Source organism: Vipera berus (genome assembly GCF_964194415.1).
Source record: "Vipera berus genome assembly, chromosome: 1".
Classification (NCBI taxonomy): Eukaryota; Metazoa; Chordata; class Lepidosauria; order Squamata; family Viperidae; genus Vipera; species Vipera berus.
In genome coordinates, this window is record NC_138202.1 from 125,690,990 (window position 1) to 125,716,205 (window position 25,216).

Below are 25,216 nucleotides of genomic sequence, written 5' to 3' on the forward strand. Positions count from 1 at the left end.
ATTCCTCTGTCCTAGTCCTATTAGACCTCTCGGCGGCTTTCGATACCATCGACCATGGTATCCTGCTGCGGCGTCTCAGGGGACTGGGAGTGGGAGGCACGGTTTTTCAGTGGTTCTCCTCCTATCTCCTGGGACGCTCGCAGTCGGTGTTGGCAGGGGGGCAGAGGTCGACCCCTAGGACTCTCGCTTGTGGAGTTCCTCAGGGGTCGGTCCTCTCGCCTCTCCTGTTCAACATCTATATGAAACCGCTGGGTGAGATCATTCGTGGTTTTGGAGTTGGGTATCATCAATATGCTGATGATACCCAACTTTTTATTTCGACCCCAAACCACCCCAGTGATGCCCTCGCTGTGATGTCCCGTTGCCTGGAGGCGGTTCGGGTCTGGATGGGGAGGAACAGACTTCAACTCAACCCTGACAAGACTGAGTGGCTGTACATTCCGGCTTCCCGGGACACCTGGGATGTTCCATCTCTTTCTATGGGGGGTGAGCTTTTACCCCCTGTGGATAGGGCTCGCAACTTGGGAGTCCTCCTAGATTCACGACTCACTTTGGAGGATCATATAGTGGCCGTGACTAGGGGGGCTTTTGCCCAGGTTCGCCTGGTGCGCCAGTTGCGGCCCTATCTAGACCGGGAGGCCTTATGTACGGTCACTCACGCGCTCGTGACCTCTCGCCTAGACTACTGTAATGCTCTCTACATGGGGCTTCCCTTGAAGACTACTCGGAGGCTCCAACTGGTACAGAATGCGGCCGCGAGAGTTGTCTTGGGAGTTTCCCGGTACTCCCATGTTACACCTTTGCTCCGTGAGCTGCATTGGTTACCAGTTGTCTTCCGGGTAAGGTTCAAGGTTTTGGTTATGATCTTTAAGTCCCTACATGGCATGGGTCCGCGATACCTCGAGGACCACCTGCTGCCGGCGTCGACTCCCCTCCGCCCTGTGCGTGCCCACAGAGAGGGCCTCCTCAGGGTGCCTCCGGTCAAGGAATGTCGACTGGTGGCCCCCAGGGGGAGGGCCTTCTCTGTGGGTGCTCCGGCATTATGGAACCAACTGCCGGTTGAGCTCCGGACGGCATCAGACCTCCGATCCTTCCGTCGCGGGTTGAAGACCCATTTATTTGAACTAGCGGGTCTGGCCTGATGGGGGTATATGGGTTTTTATAGGCTTGTTATTTTTTATCATTCTTGTTTTAACTTGGGCATTGATTTAATTGTTTTTTAATTTTTGTATTGTTATTTATACATGCCCTGTGAACCGCCCTGAGTCCCTTTGGGAGAAGGGCGGTATAGAAATCTCAATAAATTAAATTAAATTAAATTAAATCTAGTGGTCATGCAGATTTTTGTATCTAAGCTGACAGCTCTTTATATTCCAGTTGTGGAAATAAATTATAGATTATATTATAGTCATTACATTACATTTGCCATCATTTGCCCATATTTAGCTTTCATACTGCAACCAACACTGTATAGATAAAAAAATGATGAAATATTTTTTTTCTATTTTCTTTTAAATTTTATTTTAATTGCATCTAAAAAAGGAGAAGGAAAAAAAATCACAGAAATACACATCTTTCAAGTACTAAGCAAAATTAGCTTGACACACATATCTAGACCTTATTCAATTATTCAAATTTAAATGAGCATAATAGGAAAGAAATGGAAAATTGAACTTATATAATTCAAATCTATAAATAGTCTACATTTAGTAGTATTAACGGTAAGATAAATCCCACTTCAATAGAAGTCAAGAGACAGTACCATTATGCTGGTTTGCATCAGACAAAGCAACAGAACTACTTTAGAAAGTAAGTGCCATTAAGCTCCCTAAGACCACACTTGGATGAATCAAACTGTGGTTAACTCAACAAGCTTCCATTCAGATGAAGCTTTGGCAAGATGACTAAGAATTCGTACTGCAATTTGTCAATCAGGCTAGCAGACAATGTGTTTAAGTCTGTTCAATGTAGTTGAATGCACTCTTTTAAAATACATTTATTCAACAGAATAAGACTTTTTCCTCAGAATAAACTTTAAGGCTATGAATGTGTCAGATTAATTTATACAGCTATTGGAGGGCATCATCAGTACTGATTTATTACTACATTGAAAAATCTACACTGTTCAGTAAAACCTCAGTAAAATTCAGTAAAAGAATTTCAGAGGATATATTGTTTGAAAATATAACAGAGGTTCCACTCTACTCCAGAGTCTATAAGAAAGAGAGGATTAATTCACTAGCCCATGCCAGTCATGATGAATCTAAAGATTGTACTCAATGATTTTAAAAATGACCCATGCTGTATAAAATGTTATTATTTTTGCATACTGAACTATTTACATTTTACATGAGCAGCAGCTACTGTATATCTGAATAACATTTAGCCTAAAGCAGACAAGGTGGTTGCCAGAATCAAGTATTTGTCCATATAACTATTCTATGCCTGGATTCATACAACACCTAGCTCCAAGTAGCCAACCACAGCCTAGCCTATCAAATTGGGTAAATTTATTTTTATTTTATGTATTGCCTTTACTATTTTGACACAGAAGGCAGCTAACATACTTAATACACCTTTTTCCTATTTTCCCCACAACAATTACCCCTGTGTGGTAGGCTGGGCTGAGAGAATGACTGGCCCAAAGTCACCCAGTTGGCTTTCATGCTAAGGAAGGCCTAGAACTCAATGTCTCCTGGTTTCCAAGCCAGCATCTTAACCACTGCATCAAATTGGCTCTCCATGTGGATTAATGCCACCCATGTGGCTAGTATATGGTACAATGTGTCATGAAAATCCAGACAAGTTGGCTAATTGAGTAAAGCACAATTCAATCAATCATGGGTAAACAAACGACACAAATATAGTTTATATGTGCTACCATGTGTAGTGGATAGTTGGCATAATAGCTGTTAATAGCTTGGGTGTATATACTACTGGTATGCTAAGCAGCCTATATTTTGCCTTTGGTTGCAAAAAGTGTGATTTGTAAGGAGCAGGGAATCTAAGAATAAACAGCTGATTAGACTCATAGCTAACTAGAAGCAAAGACTGCTGATCTCTTCCTCACTGTTTTCCTTTCTGTCTATGACTTTGCCTGATACAACCAAAAGGAAAGGCAATTAGAGCTTCCTTTCTCTCCTAGGAATCTTGACCACAATCATTAGTTTTTTCTTCAGTAGGAATTCAGAAATTTATAAGCAAGATCATGGGCTGGTGGGGGGGAGCCTTTTGCTTTTGTCTTCCTCACACTGTTCAAGACTATAAAGGAGGAACGAAATTGGAATGCCACTGGTATTGCAGGAATGAACACATAACTGAGGTTTCCATATTAGTAACTGGCGGGGTCCTTCAGGCTGAAATAATTAAGCAGTGAATTGGCTAGCTCCTATGTCAAAGGGTATTTATATTTAAAAAAATAGATTCTGAGGGGAGTATTCCCATACTTTCTGGCTTTTTAATTGTATATTGCTTTATATGTCTTATTTATGTGCATGAAATTTCAGTATGCTTATTTCCAGGTAAGGCAACATTGTGTGATTTAGGCTCATGGGAGTGAGCAACGGCCAGGCCAACCGTTGCCTCTTCTACTATGCAAACAGGTCCTGCCCATTCTGTCCCAGGTAGTACCTACCTAGGTATCTTGCTTTACACAGGAACGGTTCATGGTAAGCACTGGTAAACTTCATGCATCTTCAAAGCTAAAGGCTAATGCCTAGAAGAACATTAGAATTCATTGACTTTTCTTTCATCCTAAAGCACAGCAAGTAACTCCCAATTGCTTATTTATCAACAACTTCAGAAATCAGAAGACATCAGGAAGAGCAGTTATGACTAAGTTGATGCCATTAACATTTTTCTTCCCTATTAAGATCTCAAAATATTTAAACACATGTCCAAGATTCTCCATATGAAAGAAAAATAGTAGCTATTAACCTTTGCTGCAGAGGAGGCTGTGAATAAAAGCGGGGTGGAGGGAGAGGAATTCTTCCCAACACCATATGGTGTAGTCTTTAACGAGTTGGACGTGGATTGAAGAAAAAAAATCTAGATTTTCAGCCTTTAGGCTAGTCACTATCTCTCAGGGCAACTTCACAGGCTGTTGTGAAGAGACCACTATATTGTTTTGAGCTCAGTAAGGTGGACATACAATTGTGGGAGAGAAAACATTATAGACCCCCAAACTTGTAAAAGGATATTCATCTGATTTCGGATAGACCCATGGAATCCCAATGATTTCTTTTTTAAAACTGCTGACACACACACACTCAACATTGCTTCAAAACAATTCCACCAGAATTGTATCTGAAAGGTCAGCCTGTCTAACCTGACTCCCTTAAAAAAGAAAAAAAGGAAGGATTATGCTATCATTTCCAGAAAACCAAAACCTTACAATCCTAGGGCACTAAAGCAGTTTGGGTCAAAATGTCTTTTGGAGGAGACAAAGTTAAAGAAGAGAGGGGAAGTATGTCTTAAAGCAAATAATCCAGCCAGAGTTGCTCCGACTAGCTTCTGTAGGCTTTGCGGACCGCGGACAGGTGGGAGATTCCCGGTTTTCCACTGCTTTAATAGGCTTACACAGGGAAGGATGGCGAAGTCGCATGGGAAAGTCCCAATTCTCTTAAATCAAACCCACGCTTACCTGTTCCTGCAAGATTAACGAGGCCTGCAGAAAGCCGATAAATTGCACCACTTGGGATGGCATCCAGACCGCCGAGGACAGAGGATGCTTTTGTTCCTCCGCCTCTTCGTGGGAAAGGAGCGCCGTCCCTGCCCCTGAACCGCTCCTTCCTTCCTTCCTTCCTTCTCCTCCGAGTGGGTCAAGGTGGTTCGGAAAAGCGAAGGACCTCTCCTCCCTTCGCATCTGAAATCAGCTCCTCCGAAACAGATCGGGAGGGTGAGATGCCAGATCGGGCGCTCCCGGCTTCGAGTGGCTCTTCCTGCCTTAAAAGGAACGGGCTTTGCGTCGTTTTGCCGGGAGCGAAATCCAAAGCAGGGGGCGAAATAGATGATCTACTGCCCCATCACCATTCTCTTCCACTTCTTTGTGATATTATTGTGTGTGGGGGATCTTGTCCAGGGATCGCGAATTGTACAAAATAGAATGGGTGGGAAGGGGGGGGGAATCTACCCTCCCTGCCTTCCACTTCCCAGTCTCTAGTAGGGAGAGAAGGAACCAGGCGGAGACAGACCTTTTGTGCTGCGAGGGAAAACGAGAGGGGAAAGAATGATAAATTGTGTACTTGAGAAACCCCCCCCCCTTTCCCTCCCTCTCGTGCAACGAAAGATGCAATCCCGTTCGCGTGCCGTTAGCTTGCATTGAGCAAGAGACGCCCCCCCCCCCACACACACACACACCCCACCACTACGCCCGCCCCTCCTCCGCAAGCGGGTGGGCGTGGCTGGGAGAAGGCTTGCTACAGCGCGCTATTCCAGAGGTAGCGTTCGGATTTCGAAAGAGAAGGGAAAAGGGGGCGGAGCGGCTGAAGACGGGTTGGTCACGTGTCCCGGGGCGCTCGTGGCAATATAAATGGCTCTAAGAGGGACCAAAGTGCAGCCGAGAGCTGTCAAGATGGCGGCGGCGACGACTAGCAACGGCAGCGTCTACAGGGGGATTCTGGCGGCTGGAGTCTTTCGCAATCACGTGGCCATCGTGACGGGCGGGGGCACGGGCATCGGCAAGGCCATCGCCGCTGAGCTGCTGCATCTCGGTGGGCGAAGGGTCTCCGAAAGGCGAGAGCTCAGTCTCTGGGAGCGGGTTTTTCTCCTCCTCCTCTGGGGGAATGGGAGAGATGGAGAAGGATCGAAGGGTTTCTCTGTGTGCCATTGATTGTAGCTTTATGACTTTTGACAAGAGTGACAGGAGTTCAGTAGAGGCAGGTTCCTTCTCTTAGAAGTTGGGTGTCAGGGACTGATTTCATAATAAGTTGTTACTTACTATTAAGTTACTAGAGCAGATCCAGAGATTTATCTGAAGGGAAGGAAACGGGCTAGGCTAGGAGGAAGAAAAAGTTTGATTTTCTTCAGATTGTTTGGGTATTAGCTCCCTATAGCCCCAATTAGGGTTGTCACTGAGATTATGGGACATATAGTCCAAAGCTTTTGGAAGCCCTCATATTTCCCACCGTAGTTTATCCCTTTATAGGTTGATGAATACAGGTAGTTCTCGACCTACGACCACAAACTGAGCCCAAAATTTGTGAGTTTTGCCTCATTTTATGACTTTTCTTGTCACAGTTGTGAATCACTGCAGCTGTTAAGTTAGTAACAGGGTTGTTAGGTGAATCTGGCTTCCCCTTTGACTTTGCTTGTCAGAAGGTCGCAAAAGGTGATCACATGACCCCAGGACACTGCAACCGTCATAAATGTGAGTCAGTTGCCAAGTGTCTGAATTTTGATCACGTGATCTGATCATGTGCTGCTGCAATGGTCGCAAGTGTGAAAAACAGTCATGAGTCCTTTTTCCCCCCAGTGCCATTGTAAATTGATGTCTACCTGTTTCAGGAGGAATCCTTTTGAAGAGGGCTCGGAATGAGAGAAAAAGAATCTGCAGGAAGCATAATTTAATGAGAAAGTGACCATATATTAATGGTGCATAACTGAAGGAAATATTGTAGGCTTTAAAGAAAATGGAAGAAAGCATTTTAAGAAATGCCTTCGATTCTGGTTCTCTTCCTCTCCACTTGCTCAATCTATAAAACATTAAACTTGTTTAGATTTCCTACTGTATAAGCTTATGATGCAATGTGACATAATAATTATGTGGCAGTTTTATCAAAAGATGGCATTCTGCTCTATTTCTGTAAAATAAATGTTCTTATTTGGAAAGCATGTGTGGACTCTTCTCAAGTATACTCTTTCTTGCTTTCACAAATAAACCACAGTTGGTTGGGTTCATTCAATATGCTAAACTGATATTAGACAAACTAATCAGTGACTTAGTTGGGTTTGGATTTATGATGAGCACTACTTTCACACTGTTCGAACTACTGACAAATAGATCAGGGTAAAGTTTAGGCATGCTCATCTTTCTGCTTAGTTGATGCTGACAGGTTTTTCCTGCACATCCAGCTCAACCTGGGGAGTGAATTCTTTGCTGGAATCTGTGACTGACCTTTAGTATTTTGGATAATTAATATCTATACGATTATGAGAACTAAGTGATGCAACTTGTCACATTCCTGAGCAGACTTGCAACTGTTAATGTTTTTGGGGAAACAATAATGTAAAAACTAAGTCCTAAGTCCTTGTATTTTTTTTTCTTCTTTAAGAAGAAGAATAACAGAGTTGAAAGGGACCTTGGAAGTCTTCCAGTCCAAACTCCTGCTCAAGCAGGACACCTTGTATCATTTTAGACTAATAGCTGTCTAGTCTCTTCTTAAAAGCTTCCAGTAATGGACCATCTTCAGTTTCTGAAGGCGAACCATTCCACTGGATGATTGTTCTTAAAAGGTAAAGGTAAAGGTTCCCCCGCACATGCGTGCTAGTCGTTTCCGACTCTAGGGGCCGGTGCTCATCTCCGTTTCAAAGCCGAAGAGCCAGCGCTTGTCCGAGGGCGTCTCCATGGTCATGTGGCCGGCATGACTAGACGCCAAAGGTGCACGGAACGCTGTTACCTTCCCACCGTAGTGGTCCCTATTTTTCTACTTGCATTTTTACGTGCTTTTGAACTGCTAGGTTGGCAGAAGCTGGGACGAGTAACGCGCTCACTCTGTTACGCGGCACTCGGGATTCGAACTGCCAAACTGCTGACCATCTGGTCAAGCTCAGCGTCCCAACCCACTGAGCTACCACGTCCCTTATTGATTGTTCTTACTATCAGGAAATTTATCCTTAGTTCTAGATTGCTTCTCTCCCTAGTTATTTTCCATCCATTGCTTCTAGTCCTGCCTTCAGCTGCTATGGAGAATAGACTGACCTCCTCTTCCTTGTGGCAGCCCCTCAAATATTGGAACCCTGCTGTCATCACCCAAATCCTTCTTTTCACTAGACTAGGCTTACCCAGTTCCTGCAACTGATCGTATGTTTTATTCTCCAGCCGCCTAATCATCTTTGTTGCTCTTCTCTGCACTCTCTTCAGAATCTCAACATCCTTTGTATATTGTGACCAAAACTGAATGCAATATTCCAAGTGTGGTCTTGCTAATGTATTATAAAGCGGTAGTAACATGTCTCATAATCTTGATTCTCTCAGTTAATGGAGCCTAGGATTACATTGGCTTTTTTGGTGGCTGCAGCACACTGCTGACTCTTATTTAAATGACTGTCCATTAGGACTCCCAGATCCGTCTTGCAGTTACTGCTATTGAGCCATGTTTCACCTAATCTTTATCTGTACAGTACGTTTTTCTTGCCTAAGTATAAAACCTTACTTTTTCTCTGCATTGAATTTCATTTTGTTAGACAGGAACAAGTTTTCAGTCTGTCGAGATCCATTGGGATCTTGAGTCTATCTTCTGATGTGTTGGCTATTCGGACAGAACAGGTAGGGTATTCACCTAGTGTCCTATAAAATAATTATATAAAATCATTTTTTGATTAATTAGTTCTTCTTTACTAGCTCAAAAACTAATACAGCCCCTCCCTTCATTGCTTGTGATTCTGAGGTTTTATGCCTTGTGTGATTGCTTAGTTCTTGAAACTGGCTCATATTAATGTCTTGATTTCTGGACCAGGGGATTTTACTTTTCTTTAGAAGTGCTACAAGACCTTCTCAGTCTTCAGTGCTGAGATAGACATCTTTGAATGTGTTCATCTATAAAATATGTATTTGATGTTTATGGAGTATATTTTCTGAGGCTATATTCATGTGAAACAGTGAACTATAAATTAGCCACTGACACTTCCGGTTGGGATTTCGTGGTGACGCAGATGTTGGAAGATGGGCTCCATCTTTTGTGTCTGGTTTTGCCCTGCTGGGGGATCCTGGAAAAGGTCAAAAGTCACCCCATAGAGGCGGCAAGCAAGGAGAGGACTCTTGTGGATCGCGGGGAGGTGGCAGCCCCCCCGTTTGATCCAAGGAGGTCTTCCAAACCGGAGGGGGAAAGAATGGCTGCATCTGTGTAGCCAATCCGAAACTGAGACTACGGAAGTCAACAAGCACTACTAAGCAACTTTACAGCAACATGGATGAAACTGGGTGAGACTTGATCCTTTCTTTATGATTTTGAGACCTCGTCCTGAAAGTCTACCCAAAACACTCCCCCCCCCGATGAAAGAGGGAAAGGGAATTTCTGCCCCACTCCCTCAGAAAAGAAAGGCGGTGAATTAATACTTGGAGATACTGGCGAAACCTATAAGACTTATCTGTACCGTAGTTTCCGGCGTATAAGATGACTTTTTAACCCATGAAAATCTTCTCAAAAGCCAGGGGTCGTCTTATACGCCGGGTGCTGAAACTTTAGGGACAGGGCTGGCTGGAAAACCTGGACCGGATCTTCCATTTAGTCTGCGCAGGGAAAGCGGGACCAATTTGAGAAGAAGCTGCAGTCTGTGATTTTTTACAGGCTGGGGTCTGGGCGTCTTTCCTTCTAAAGTTGAAGAGCAGCTATAGTCTATCCCAACTTGAAAGGCAGGTGGGGAATGCCGCAGCCAGAGCAGCTGCTTAGCTCTAAGGACACATTTGACTCAGGAACTGGGCGGGCTGGCAGGAAAACCTGGAGCGGATCTCCCATTTGGTCTTTTTTTTTTAATCCCATTTATATCCCGCCCTTCTCCGAAGACTCAGGGCGGCTTACAATTTAAAGCACAAATCAATGTGCTTAGCAATAGCCTTCATTCTATGTATATGCCTGCTTATTAGAGCTTTCACACACACCCCACAAGCAGCATTATTACAAAGTCAGCTTATTGCTCCCAACAATCTGGGTCCTCATTTTACTTACCTCGGAAGGATGGAAGGCTGAGTCAACCTTGAGCCTGGTGGGATGTGAACCTGCACAAATTGCAGGCAGCTGGTGTTACTTAAGGCTCTGCGCAGGGAAAGCTTTAGAGTGAATTAGGAAAAGTGAAAAAGTGAATTAGGAAAATAGGAAATGGTTGCTGGAATTGGGTATGTGTAGTTTAATGAAGAGAAGGTTGAGGGGTGACATGATAGCAGTGATCCAATATCTCAGGGGCTGCCACAAAGAAGAGGGAGCCAAGCTATTCTCCAAAGCACCTGAAAGCAGGACAAGAAGCAATGGATAGAAACTAGTCAAGGAGAGAAGCAACCTAGAATTAAGGAGAAACTTCCTGACAGTTAGAACAATTAACCAGTGGAACAACCTGCCTCCAGAAGTGGTGAATGCTCCAACACTGGAAGTTTTTAAGAAGAGACTGGACAGCCATTTGTCTGAAATGGTATAGGGTTTACTGCCTTAGCAGGGGGTTGGACTAAATGACCTCCAAGGTCCCTTCCAACTTATTATTATTATTATTATTATTATTATTATTATTATTATTATTATTATTATTATTATTATTATTATTAAGTTTAATCCACTTGCACTGTTTTATGTTTACATATTTGACGACAAACAGCCTTATGTTTATAAGTGACAGTTTTCCTACTAAGTACCTGCATGTCATAAGCATTTGAATTAAAATTGCCATATTAAAATCAAATTGATGTTTTTTAATTTTTATTTGGTGTGCGTTGGAAGAGGGGTAGTCTTTTACGGCGAGTATAGCCCAAGCCCTATAATTTAACAGGAAATATAGGGGGTCATCTTATACGCCCAGTCGTCTTATATGCCGGAAAATACGGTACTTATAAAAATAAAATAAAATAAAATGGATGTTTCATACTCAGCATTAAATAGTAAAACATCATCTTTAACATCTATTCCCAGCAGCCTTAACTTGCCATATTACCAAGAAAATACTGATGAAACACAGAAAAAAAAATTCCATGCTGAAATTAAGACAAAAAAAACAATTATTCTACCTTGTGAACAGGTCACTAATAACACAAAGGAGATAAAAGAACAATTTTCTAACTCAAATCTACAAACTCAGAATACAACTACAGAGAAGGAGCCAGCAACCCAGAAAATAGAAGGAAAACTAGAGAATGCTGACACAAATATTGAAGATCTAAAGGAGGAAACAAATGACCAGACTCAGATAAATGAAAACTCAGAAGATATAATGATAATATTGGAAACGGAACAGATATTTTATAAACCAAGGTTTCAGAACATACTGGATGACAAGGAAGGAGAGGATGGAATGGAAGATAAAGTCGTTAATAGAACTGTGGGGAACCAGAAAAGGAGGGAGGCGGTTTAATGAATATCAATGGGCTAGCTCTTCCAAAAACATTTTGGAAATTGTTTCTCTTGTTCCAAATAATATATATATCAAAACAGAGGAAGAATTATTTGATGATCCAAATGCACTGACTTGAAAAGTTAGTTGGCAAAGAAAGAAAGGTAGAGCAAGACTGAAGGAAACAGAAGCTTTGACCTGTTAGAGGGGATGCTATATTACTGACTAGAGGTTTGAATATGGTCAAGAATAGATTGTTAGAAATAGAAGTATTAATATAACTAGATAGGATTTGTAATCAGAATGTTATGTCTTTGTATGAAATGGGAAATAAGAATATGCTAAGAGCTTTGAATAAGGGATTCTTTTGGTTGCCCAAATACAACTTGTTTTGAAATTATAAATGATTGGGATACTTTGAACATGGATGGGAAACTAAAACTGAGAAAAAGCAAAAAAAGGATATGGATTAAATATGTGAAAATTTCAGTCTTCAAACACTCAGCTAAGGCACTGATGACATTCCCAGGAGTAGAGATACTGTATATAATTGGCAATGGATGAACCTATCATTGTTGTTCAGATCTTAAAAGACTTTTAGACGGAGTGAGCCCTCTTTTTAAAAAATTTTGGGGCACTCTGATAGCTTTTATCTTTGCACTATCTGTTAAATAAGATAAATGTATTTCTCTAAAAATAACAAAATTTTGCTACAATATATGTAAGCTTCTTCCACAAATGGCTGCTAATAGTTCTTGTTTCTAGGGGATAGTTTTCTGTTATTTATTTTATTATTTTCTTTTTATTGGTCAATTCCCAAACAAAATGTCTGCCTCTCTGCTTTAAGACAAGATATGATTCTTTGGCTCATAAGATTTTGCTATTTCTTATTTGAACTAATACATGAGTCAAATTCCTCTATTGACCTAGGACATTATTGAAAGATGTTTGTTCAGTCTGTAAATGAAAACTAGTGCAGAAAATTGTGAATTCTGTGAAGTGAAACTCTTTGAAGACTCTCTGAAAAGTTAGATGGGAGCAAGTTCAGTCACGGGACAGAACCTTGGCTCAAGGAACATTAAATTTCATTTGCATGAATAGACTTTGAAGATACACAGGCTGATGCGATTTACTGTAGGAAAGCTAAAAAGCCACTGCAAGCCCGGTTTATAATGAAATCAAAGTTCAAATTCTTGCCCTGTTTTCTCTAAACATTATGATTAAAGGGCTTGAAGTTACTCATTTTTGTGGGAGGGATAATTTTGACTGCTTCTTACTTTGATAACAAGGGACGCGGTGGCTCAGTGGGTTAGGACGCTGAGCTTGTCGATCAGAAGGTCGGCAGTTTGGCGGGTCGAATCCCGAGTGCCGCGTAACAGAGTGAGCGCCTGTTACTCGTCCCAGCTTCTGCCAACCTAGCAGTTCGAAAGCACTTAAAAATGCAAGTAGAAAAATAGGGACCACTATGGTGGGAAGGTAACAGCGTTCCGTGCGCCTTTGGCGTCTAGTCATGCCGGCCACATGACCACGGAGACGTCCTCGGACAAACGCTGGTTCTTCGGCTTTGAAACGGAGATGAGCACCGGCCCCTAGAGTCGGAAACGACTAGCACGCATGTGCAGGGGAACCTTTACCTTTACCTTTACTTTGATAATTGACTTGCCTTGTTTCAGGCTGTTTGTTTGTGATGCTCTAAGAACTAGCCCCAGTACTAGGAAGGGAGTGTACACAGTTTATAAACTAAATGTCAGGTTAGAATAAGCACAATTTTCATGTTTTCTTTGTAGGTTTAGCAGTAATCTCTTAATAGTCCAGAAAGTGATACTGAAGTGATGATTAGCTCAGATTTAATACTTCAGCAAGAGATGTGGTTTAATCTGTGTACAACTTGTACTAATATTGAAATACCTCTTCCTTTTGTTTTGTAGGTAGTAATGTAGTGATTGCCTCTCGTAAACTTGACAGATTAAAAGCTGCGGCGGCAGAGTTAGCTGCTGAAATTCCCTCCACCAGTTCTGCCCAGGTGACTCCTATACAATGCAACATTCGCAAAGAAGAAGAGGTAAAAATGTAAATAGTCTTCCGTATTTGACTAGTGTATTGTTCCCTGGGTTATTGTTTTCATTATTACAATGAAAAAAAAAGTTTTCATCCCAATATTGAAAGATTCACAAAGAAATGATCTAAAACTCTCTACATTTTATTAAATATTTTTTAAAAATCCTATGTGCTTTGTGGATAACATCCATCTTTAACAATGCTGAAATTTGGAAGATATCAAAACAATGATCAAAGTAATCATGTAGAGGTTCCCTGCTTTAGGTGAAGTTTCATTTACTGAGAAAGGAAATGAAATTATAATTGGACAATTGCTTTGATTTTAGAAAAGGAAAAAAAAACATTTTGGCTCAATGCTATAGTATTTTGTAGCATTTGTACTGCTGATACAGGTAGTCGTCAACTTATAATTCATTTAATGACCATTTGAATTTATACCAGCACTGAAAAAATAGCTTATGACCATTTTTCACATTTACAACCACTGCAGCATCCCATGGTGGCGCAATGGTTACTCGGCTAATTCTGCTGACTGCCAGCAGTTTGATCCTGACCAGCTCAAGGTTGACTCAGCCTTCCATCCTTCCGGGTTTGGTAAAATGTGCATCTAGATTGTTGGGGGGGCAATATGCTGACACTGTAAACTGCTTAAAGAGGGCTGTAAAGCACTGTGAAGTGGTATTAAGTCTAAGTGCCATTGCTCTTGCTATCCTCATGGTCATGTGATCAAAATTTGGACACTTGGCAAATGGCATATATTTATGACGGCTTCAGTGTCCCAGATCATGTGATCATCTTTTGAGACAGTTAATGGGGGAGTGAAATTCACTTAACCACTGTGTTTCCACCTGCACTGATTCATTTAAGAATTGTAGCAAAAAGGTCATAAAATGAGGCAAACCTCATGTAACAACTGCCTTGGAAAATTTGGGCTCAGTTATGTTCACAAATCGAGGATTACCTGTATTTAGCTTTTATTGTATGTAGTTTTTTAACTACATACAATACAATTGTGTTGTTTACTTCTTTCAGTGCTGCACGTTGGAAGGAAATATAGAGGACATAGTAAATAATTAAAAATCAATATAAAGAATTCTAAGAAGGCAGACCAGTGAAATTCATTGTGCCCTTTTCCTATTGGCTTGTTTCTCTCCCATTGCTTTCCACTTTCTGTTTCCAACCTGCCATATTGCATGGAACAGTGATTCCTTCCAGTCTCAACCTCCCCATTACAAAAATATTTTTGCCCCTTTTAGGGCTGGGTGATAGTCTCTTTTGCATAGTCTATAGATGTTGTTAATGTCTATATGTCTATTAATGGCTGATTTGTCAGAGTTCTGGGTTTCTAAAAATTCCCTGGCATTTTTGGACTTGGACTTAGTCCAGGATGGTCACATTTTCCCAATTGAAACTATGGTTAAATCTATTATGACTTTTCTCTTCTGGGAAATGATAGCACTTATTGCAGTGAATAAGAATATTGATTATTATTTGTTTTTCACATTTATGACCGTTGCAGCATCCCCATGGTCACATGATCAAAATTCAGATACTTGGCAATTGACTCGTATTTATGATGGCTGTGGTATCCCAGGGTCATGTGATCACTTTTCTGACCTTCTGACAAGCAAAGTCAATGGGAAAGCCAGATTCACTTAATAAACATGTTACTAACTTAACAATTGCAGTAATTTACTTTACAACTGTGGCAAGACTGGTTGTAAAATGGGGCAAAACTCACTTAACAACTGTCTCGCTTAGCAACATAAATTTTGGGCTCAATTGTGGTCACAACTGGAGGACTACCTGTATATGCAAGCAATACTGAATTATTTGAATAAGTAATCTGCCTCAGTATAAGGCTTTTGCCTAGACTTCATCTCCAACCATATGCTACTTTCAGCTATACCATACAATTTTAAATATATGTTGTGATCTGTAGCCTGAACTTCCTATCTAGTGCATGGCAGAGCTGTTAAATGAACAAACTGAGTATTAGGCGGGAAATGACAAAAAAGTTAATTGATCCTAATTTAGGACAAAGTGTATCCCAAAGAGTCAAACAGAAAATGAGCTATCAATTGAACAGAACCCAAACAAGAATCTATTGAGTCAAGAATTAATTCCAGTAAAGATGAATATGTTAAAAATAACTTTTTAAATGATAAGTTTCACTAAATTCAAACACCACATTATAACACATTTTGCTCCGTGTGTTTTGGCATCTTATGGTGTTATTGGTATTAAATAATTATAAATTATGGCTTAGCACAATATCAAAATCCACTTTTACCTAAGATTGCCCAATACTTTAAATCATGCTTAGTTTAACTGATTTTCTAAATTAGTGCAGTTTGCTAGCTTGTATGCTATGATTTAAAGATCACAGAATTTTACATAGCATTCTAAATGTCATGGTTCCGACAGACAGAGACAAATAAAGCAGAACTGGAGGCTTGCAAGTTCCTCAAAGAACAAGTTTATTGATACAAAGTATCGGCACGTCAAAAGTTAAACCAAGTCTGAATAGATACTAACAATCCCCAGTACAAAGTTAAGAAATCCCACTTTTAAAGCTATGCAAGCTTCCCAGTACAACTTCTTGGTGGGCTTTTCACAAAACGCCCAGCCTGCAGTCCCAGGAGCAGCCGATGACCTTGGTTCCCACGGGAGAAAGTCTGTTTTGTCTAGTGTAGCACCTGCTAAACCCCCCTCCCTCCATGCTGTGTGTCAACTGAAAATGAGTAGGGAAAATGGCAGCAGCCACGCTCATTTTCAAAGTTGACACTAACGCAAATCACTGTTTCCAAGAACAAGGAGCACAAAACCTGAGAGTAGAACATTACAGTTGAATGCACTTTAATCAGAAAAATTGGCCCATGTGTTTAACTTCTGTGACAGAATCAGAAGAGGGAGTCTCGGTTTCCTGAAAATGTAGCTACAAAGATGTCTCCCTTAAGGGACTAAGATAACATTATCAGTCTGAAAGGGATCAATGTCCCTTTTTTGAAATTCTTTTTTATACAGTTTAAAATACCTTATTTTTCATATGTCTACATTTGTCAGCAGCTTTGTTTCTCTGACTAATCTGTTACAGCAGATTCAAATAAACCACCTAGGGGAAAACTTGTTGAATGCTGAGTTTTAATCTCTATCCACAAGGGCATCCTTGCCTGCTAATAAAGCTTTCCCATCATTGTGCTATAAATAATTCTGCTTGTTTGGCGCACAGCTTCCAAGTACAGCACTGTCTGTCAGCTTTCCTTTGTTAAGAATACACCATTACAAACTGTGACTTTTAGTCCAATAGTTCTACATCCAGTAAACTGCTACATATATAAATTGTTATATTCTAACTGTGACTGGGCTTGATCATCTTTTCCAGGAAAGGAAACATCATGTTACCAGATGTCATGTGGGAACATATTTGCTTTGTAGAGGCTTGTTCTGAAATATGCAACTTAAAATGACAGGACCGATGGTTATGAAACCACTGTCATTGGTTCCCATTCAAAGAGGTTTTCTTTATTTTTTATTTATTTATTTATTTAAGTTGGAAGGGACCTTGGAGGTCTTCTAGTCCAACCCCCTGCTCAGGCAGAAAACTCTATATTATTTCAGACAAATGGCTGTCCAGTCTCTTCTTAAAGACTTCCAGTGTTGGAGCATTCACAGCTTCTGGAGGCTCCTTGTTCCACTGGTTAATTGATCTGTCAGGAAGTTTCTCCTTAGTTCTAGGTTGCTTCTCTCCTTGACTAGTTTCCATCCGTTGCTTCTTGTCCTGCTCTCAGGTGCTCTGGAGAACAGCCTGGCTCCCTCTTCTTTGTGGCAGCCCCTGAGATATTGGAACACTGCTATCATGTCACCCCTCACCCTTCTCTTCATTAAACTACACATACCCAATTCCAGCAACCGTTCCCTATATGTTTTAGCCTAGCTCAAGGGTCAGCAACTTTAAACACTCAAAGAGCCACTTGGACCCATTTCTCACAGAAAAGAAAACACTGGGAGCCACAAAACCCTTTTGACATCTAAAATGAAGGTAACACTGCATATATCCTTTTTTACCTTTATGCTATATGTATAAAAAAAAAACTATAGTGTGTTGCATTTATGAAATCAATGAACTGCTACAAAGAAAACAAATTTTTATGCTGGAGAAAGAGGGGAAAAAAACCTTTCTCCTTCATCCCAACAGGTGAGAACAATTTTAGTAGCTTATCTACCATCTTTAAATACAGCATAATTATCCCCATATCTCACCTCTTAATTAAAAAAAACATCAAAATAGTTCATTAAACATTCTTTATTAAATGTCCAGTAAGGACAACATATATTCATATTTTTCTCTCTCTCTTTCTCTTCCTCTCCCTCTCTCTTTTTTTCTGTCTCTTTCCTCTCCCTCTCTCTGTCTCTTTCTTCTCCCTCTCTCATTCCCTCCCTTCTCTCCCTCTCCCCCTCTCCTCTCCCTCTCTCTCTTTCCACTCCTTCTCTCTCTTTCCTCTCTCCCTCTTTCCCCCCCTCTCTTTCTCTCTCCCCCCCCCCTCTCCGATCTTCTGCTCACCTGGCCAGTTGGCCTCATGCTGTTCTCCAATAAGCTGACACATATTCTTATTGGTCTGGCTTTCTCCTGCCATTGGTCTGCCAGTCCTCTTCCCACACTAAGTAAGTAAAAGTCTGTGTGTGTGTGTGTGTGTGTGTGTGTGTGTGTGAGAGAGAGAGAGAGAGAGAGAGAGAGAGAGAGAGAGAGAGAGAGAGAGAGAGAGAGAGGGAGAGCTGCTGCTTTCTGATGCTTCCTGTGGAGACGCGCAGCAAGGGCAGGGAGCCTGCACAATAAGCTTGTCAGCTTATCGGAGAAGAGCATGAGGCCAGCTGGCCAGGTGAGCAGAAGATCGGGGAGAGAGAGAGAAGGGAAGCGCAAGGGCCTCTCTTTGTCTCTGTCTCTCTCTCTCTGCAAATGGCGGAGGAGGACTGGGAGCTGCAGTAAAAGGCTGAAAGAGCCACATGCGGCTCCAGAGCCGTGCGTTGCCAACCCATGGCCTAGCTGAAGTCATAAATCTCTTGATCAAATGCTATATTCAACTTGCAAACATTAGTAGCCAGGCAGATACAAAACACATTTGATAGGACTGTGTTAAGGACCCTTGACTATAATTTTTATTTTTTTATATCTACCTGTCTTTCTTTCTTTCTCTTTCTTTCTTTCTTTCTTTCTTTCTTTCTTTCTTTCTTTCTTTCTTTCTTTCTTTCTTTCTTTCTTTCTCTTTCTTTTCTTTCTTTCTTTCTTTCTTTATCTCTCTATTTATTTATTTATTTCAAATAGCTCAAGACAGTTGTGTTAGCGACCCTTGACTATAGTTTTTATTTTTTTCTATCTATCTGACTATCTTCAGCATTCATTCATTCATTCATTCATTTAACAAATAACTCAAGATGGCAAGCATATCCAACATACCTTCCTCCTATTTTCCCCACAATAACAATCATGTGAGGTAGGTTGGGCTGAGAGAGAGTGACTGGCTCAAAGTCATCCAGCTGGCTTTCATGGCTAAGATGGGATCTTAATAAGTATATGAGTTTTATAGGTAATAATATTTGCTTTCTTTATAAATTATGTTTAAGAGTAAACTCTCAGTAAACTTGTACAAATCCTTCTGCAGTAAGACTGTAGCCAAATCACAACATAATTTTTGTCATTGTGATGAAATCTTGGGTTGTTGTGGAATTCCCTTGTTATAGAATATTCTCTGTGATACTTTTAACTGCCATATCATGATTTCTAACAGTAGTCAAAACTATTTTGTATAAAGGTTTTTCTATTAAAGAAATACCACACTTATGTAAGTTTATAGATAGATACTATACTTGATCTTAGTCAAAAAGCCAGGTAGTGATTTTAATGCTGGACAGAAATCTGCATATGGAACATCAGCCTTACTACTGCAATTTCTTTTCCCTTGTAGGTAGAGGCACTGGTGAAATCAACATTAGATCTTCACGGTAGGATAGATTTTTTGGTCAACAATGGAGGAGGGCAGTTTGTTAGCCCATTTGAACTAATAAGTGCAAAAGGCTGGAATGCTGTTATTGAAACCAACTTGACTGGAACTTTCTATTGCTGTAAAGCAGGTGATTGCTTACTATAAATTGAAGTTTTGTTTATAAAGTAATTTGAAGCACTCGTTACTTTGCATTTCTCATTTTCAGGCCTTGATATATATATATATATATTTTCACATTTAGCCTTATATATTCACAGTTTAGGGACGCGGTGGCTCAGTGGGTTAGGACGCTGAACTTGTCGATCGGAAGGTCGGCAGTTTGGCGGGTCGAATCCCGAGTGCCGCGTAGCAGAGTGAGCGCCTGTTACGCGTCCCAGCTTCTGCCAACCTAGCAGTTCGAAAGCACGTAAAAAATGCAAGTAGAAAAATAGGGACCACTCCGGTGGGAAGGTAACAGCGTTCCGTGCGCCTTTGGCGTCTAGTCATGCCGGCCACATGACCACGGAGACGTCCTCGGACAAGCGCTGGCTCTTCGGCTATGAAACGGAGATGAGCACCGGCCCCTAGAGTCGGAAACGACTAGCACGCAAGTGCGGGGGAACCTTTACCTTTACCTTTATTCACAGTTTGGATATGATTTATTTGTCCATGTCATCACATTGTTTCTTTTTTTGAATCAACAAAAATACTTTTTGAATTCCATTATTCCACAAATTCTACTCCATTTATACAGTGAGGTAAACCTTAATTTGCTTAATTACTGTTTGTTATATAAGTCAAAACAAGATATGTAGGAATCAGCCATTATGGTTTATTGTGGTATATGAATTCAGCAAGTACACTCCTGAAACATGAATAAGAGATTTAGCCAGATTTCCTGGTCTACCAGGAAACAAATCTTTGCTGGTCACATTCTTGTTAACTGATACTGTATATATTTACCTCTTGGAACTTAATTATGGTTGAAAGAATGGCTGAAACTGAGGTACAATTATAAACCTAACTATGTAGTGCTTAGCATGTTTTGCCAATTATGTTAGGTTAAATTATAACACAACTATTACTCAGACTTCATCTCTGACAGAGAAATTAGTCAAAGAAGACATTTAATATGAATTTGAACTGCTTTGGTAACTAGATCAGAAATACTAAAATATATTTCCTACAGTCTGTTTATTTGTTCAGAGTATTGATGTTTTGTTATCTGCATTTAGATTTTACACATTTGTAAATTTCAATAACTCACCAAAATAGTTGACGGTATTAATAATACTGGAATATAATTGTTTCATTTTATTTGGAGTGACTCAGTGCTAGAGTGCCTGCTGATAGTGGTGATTGCTTAGTGTCTGACATCTCTAGGTAAAGCTGAACAAATCATTAAATGATGCTGCCAACTGGGATAGTAGTCTAGATGCCAGTAGCTGGAGTAGCCTATAGTTTGTTTTCAGAATTGGTAGATGAGATGTCATTGTCGTCAGCCATTCAGTCATGTCCGACCCTTGGCCACTCTATGGATCAGCACTTTCTATGCCCCTCTGTCTCGCATTGCCTCCTTCAGATCCACCATGATCCCAGTGTCATCCTTTCTCGAGTCCAGTCAGCGGGTACTAGGATGTCTCCTTCTCGTTTTTCCGCTGATCATTCCCAGCATGATTGATTTTTCAAATGAGTCAGCTCACATGACATGACCGAAGAATGACAACTCCTGTTTGGTGATCTTGGCTTCAAGTGATATTTTAGGTGAGGTTCATTCTAGGACTTCTTTGTTTGTTCTTTTTGTAATCCATGGGATGCGTAATAGTCACCTCCAGAACCATAGTTCAAAGGTATCCACCCTTCTCCTCTCTGCCTTTTTCAGAATCCCAATTTTGCAGCCATATGTAGCAACTGGAAAAATTACTGTGTTAACTAATCTTCATTTGGCTGTCTTTACTCTTTACTCTTCCAGATGTTATTCCTGGAAGACATTGCAGTTCTTTGAAGTGCTATACACTTTCTGATCGCAGGGCTGCAGTCGCCACTTTGGTGAATTTTAGAGCCTAGGAAGATGATTTTTTTTTACTGTTTCAATGAGCTCATTATTGATCTGCACTCTGACCTGCATCTTCTCTGGAAGTTGTCATTATCTTTGTTTTCTTGATGTGTTAAGGTGCAGTCCAAATTTTCACTTTCATCTTTGACTCTCAGGATTAGCCACTCCAGATCCTCCTTGTTTTCCACGAGCAATGTTGTATCATCTATGTATTGGAGGTTATTGATATTCCTACCACTGATTTTTAATCCCAGTGATAGATTCCTCCAAGTGTGCATTCCTCATAACTATTTTTGTGTACATGTTGAATAGTATAGGTGACAGAATGCAACCTTGCCAATTGCGTTTTCCAATTCTGAACCATTTCGTGTCTCCATATCTTCACTGATGCCAAGTATGTTGAACCTATTCATTTCATTCTTAACAGTGTTTAGCTTTCCTTGGTATAAGCCATTGTCCTTCCGTGTTCCTAATTTGAAGTTCTTTGAACAGTGGAAAGATCTCTTCACTGGGATCTGTATCAACGGCTGAGGTGGCCATCAGAATTTACCCCCGTCCAGTCATGTATGCTCCTGCTACTATGATAGTCTCTTTGCTCTTCCCCAGTAGCTTTATTGCTACCTCCCAGCCAGAGCGACTCACTGCTTGGTACCACGTCTTCCAAATCTTTGAGTTGATCCTTAGCTTTTTGGAATAGGTTCCCAGGTCTTTCTTCAAGCCAAGAGCTGTATTGGCTTGTATAATAGGCTTATACTATTCAACCCCACGCCTCATGGTGAGGTAAGATTGGGCTTTATGGGGTGTGCGTGACAGCAGGAGGGTGGATTTATATGTTTTCAATAATGTGGGGAATGAACCTCCATTCATAGTTACTTGTGTCCTCTGGCAAATATCAGGATTTAATGTCATTGCTATGTTGTATATAACACAACCCCGCATACTGATACACTTAGCTATATATATTGTGAATGGAGGGCTTTAACTCAAACTGAGACTGCATTCTGTACTGTATACCCATTAGGAAAATGTAAATAAAAATGTCACAGTATTAATGAACTGCTCTTCCCCCCCCCCTTTGTTTCCATATAGTGTACAATGCTTGGATGCGGGATCATGGGGGTGCCATTGTCAATATTGTGGCTGCTCTGAGGAGAGGGACGCCTGGCATATCGTAAGCTATTATTAATATCCAAATGCATGCTTGTGTCACTTAAGTCTAAGTAAATGTATTTATTTTAATTTATTTATTAAATTCATTTGCCTCCTATCTTGCGGTTCAACGACTCTGAGCAGACACACATTTATAGTCACAGAGACACTTCCCTGATTCCTACCATATTGTCTTGCAACTTGTATGTTTCAAATGTTAACTATTTAGATTACCTTGCTAGACCCCAAACATGGGGCAAATCTTTATTTCCTGTTTTCAGCCTATCTTGAAGGCCATCGAACAGGCTATAGTCACACCGGACAGTTCATATATTTGTGTAAATTACTAACAAAGAATAAAGAATAAAGATTTGCCCCATGTTTGGTAATCTAAATAGTTAACATTTGAAACATATCTTCCCTTGCAGAAAGCTAACAGAGCGAGAGAGACACTGTGGCTCAAGAGGTAAATAACACTGCCTAATATGCAATCAGCCCAGGTTCGAATCTCAGAAGGGTATGACTGACTGATGAAGACTAAAGAGTCAGAAATGCATCTCAGTTCTCCTTTAATTCTTTGTTAGTAATTTACACACACACACACACACACACACACACACACACACACACATATATATATATATATATATATATATATAAAATTGATTTTCCAGTTTTACATATAAGTATTTAGAAGGCAACATGGTAACTGGGTTAAACAATAATTCAGTAATACAATCTTTGGTAGATATCTCAGGTTAGATCATCAAATATTTCATCTCTGTTTCCCTTAACATTTGCTATTTCATATTTAGGCTAACAAATTTCTAATTGTATCAAAACAATATAAACGTCATTATCGCAATTATACATTTTTTTTGCTTATACATATCTTAATAAATCTCAATAAGCAATCAATATCCTGTTGTTAAATTTTACCTAGTTTTAATTTTTAATTATACATTTCCAGTTTAATTTTTAATATCTGTAGTATTTAACTTTCAGATAACCCAAATTTCCTTTATCTCATTTCATGAAAATTATAATATCTAAAATACACATGTTATTTAATTATATTCTTATTCTATTCCATAAACATTTTCTACTTCGGACCCTAATAGATCACCACCTTGATTATATTCTCTGAGCTAGTCAATAATTCAAACCTATTTTCCAGTAGTTAGTTTACATTTCCCTTGTACATCTAAATCTTCAATATTAAGCAGATTAATCCCTTATTTTTTGCTATTTTCCAACTATTTTAAATCTAATAATCAGATTTCCCTTTGTCTCAAAATCTCAATTTAAGCCACTAATTAACAGAGTCCTCTCTATTAAATCAAAAGGCCTCAGTTTTTCAACTTAATTCTAGCTTTCTTCTTTTGCCAACCAGGCTGATATCCCAGATCTCCGTGTTTGTTCTAATGTTTTCAATTCGATCTCATCTTTTTTTTTTCAAATTTCTTCTGGTTTGTATAGAAGGTCATTTCCAGTTTTGGAATTATTGTTTCGTTGTCTGAATTTTCAGTAGACTGTGCTAGTTGTTCTGTAAAGCCCTCTGTCTTGGCATCCACTTGTTCCACTCCCATTGTTTTTTGAGTTAGTCGTTTTCTAGCTTCAATCAGGATTTCGCTTTCTGGAGATAAGCTGGCACCTTTGTCTTTCAGGTTAGCTTTAAGTTTATCAATATTTGCAAAGATGATTTCAAGTATAAGTAGCGTATCTGAGATCTGTTGTTGATCCTCCTCCATTTCTGACATAGTTAGACACAGTCTTTCTAGTGAAGGCTATTTATTAAGTGAGAGTCAGTAAGTGTTCACCTCCACCATTCCTACCAATTGCATTACCCAGCTGCTCTCTCAAAATTAAGTCTCTCATAAATAATACCCAGGTCAGATCTGGACAGTAAACATGTCTCTATGTCAGAGTTAATAAAACTGCTCTACCGAGCTTCACCACAAGATGTCCCCAATAGCATTTAGAGTTTTTCCAGATCCCGGGCTAGATTCTTATCTGATTTAAGTTCTTTTTAGAAGTAAAGCCAAATAGCAGATTCCAGTGAGAATAGGAACTTTTTGGGTCCCCAAATTCCAAACAGAAGACAGATATCCAACTGTGGTAAGTTAATCTTTTCAAAGCTTTATTTCCCCAGAGTAAGCAGGAGCCACCATTTTAGAAAGGTGGGGTAATGGAGTTCCCTTCCCTCTCTCCTCAGAAGGGAATAATTTTTCAAAATGCTTTTAACAGGAAAGGTGCTTGGGGTAGACAGAAGGTAAAATCTCACCCAATTTTCCACGTTGCTTTCAAGGTGCTTGGTAGAAAGTTTGGCCTCGGCTGTTAACGGCTTAATGATGGACCATAAATGGCTGATCTTTTCCCTGTCAGTTCAAAGAACTGCCCTGGATCAAATGGGAAGGCTGCCGCCCTTCCGCGATCACTCGGTCCTCTTCACGCTCGTCGCCCCTCCAGGGCCACTTCTGACCCTCTTCAGGGTCCTACAGCGGGAGAAAACTGGCGATGGAGGGAGCGATCTCCCTACTCGTCCACCAGCGCTGAAATCACAAAACGGAAGCCCCTAGCTTATATTTCTTATCAACCAGTTGAAAATATTTGTCTTTGCATAGTCTTGTCTGCTGTGACTATGTAAGCTTCCTGATTGTAGAAAATGGACAGGTGCACACATATTTTTTTTTGCCTGGGAGGAGTTTCATATAATATGCAA

The 25,216-nt window shown here is 40.3% G+C and overlaps 1 protein-coding gene across 1 annotated transcript in view; it reads left to right on the forward strand.

Moving 5' to 3' along the window:
* Positions 1–5,495: 5,495 nt before the first annotated feature.
* PECR (peroxisomal trans-2-enoyl-CoA reductase) overlaps positions 5,496–25,216 on the forward strand; it is a 30,737-nt gene continuing 11,016 nt past the window's right edge. The window contains exons 1-4 of the mRNA XM_081314187.1: positions 5,496–5,711; positions 13,179–13,312; positions 19,272–19,437; positions 22,435–22,516. Coding sequence (XP_081170313.1) covers positions 5,531–5,711; positions 13,179–13,312; positions 19,272–19,437; positions 22,435–22,516 — 563 coding nt within the window. The 5' untranslated portion in view covers positions 5,496–5,530. The remainder of the gene's footprint in view (positions 5,712–13,178; positions 13,313–19,271; positions 19,438–22,434; positions 22,517–25,216) is intronic.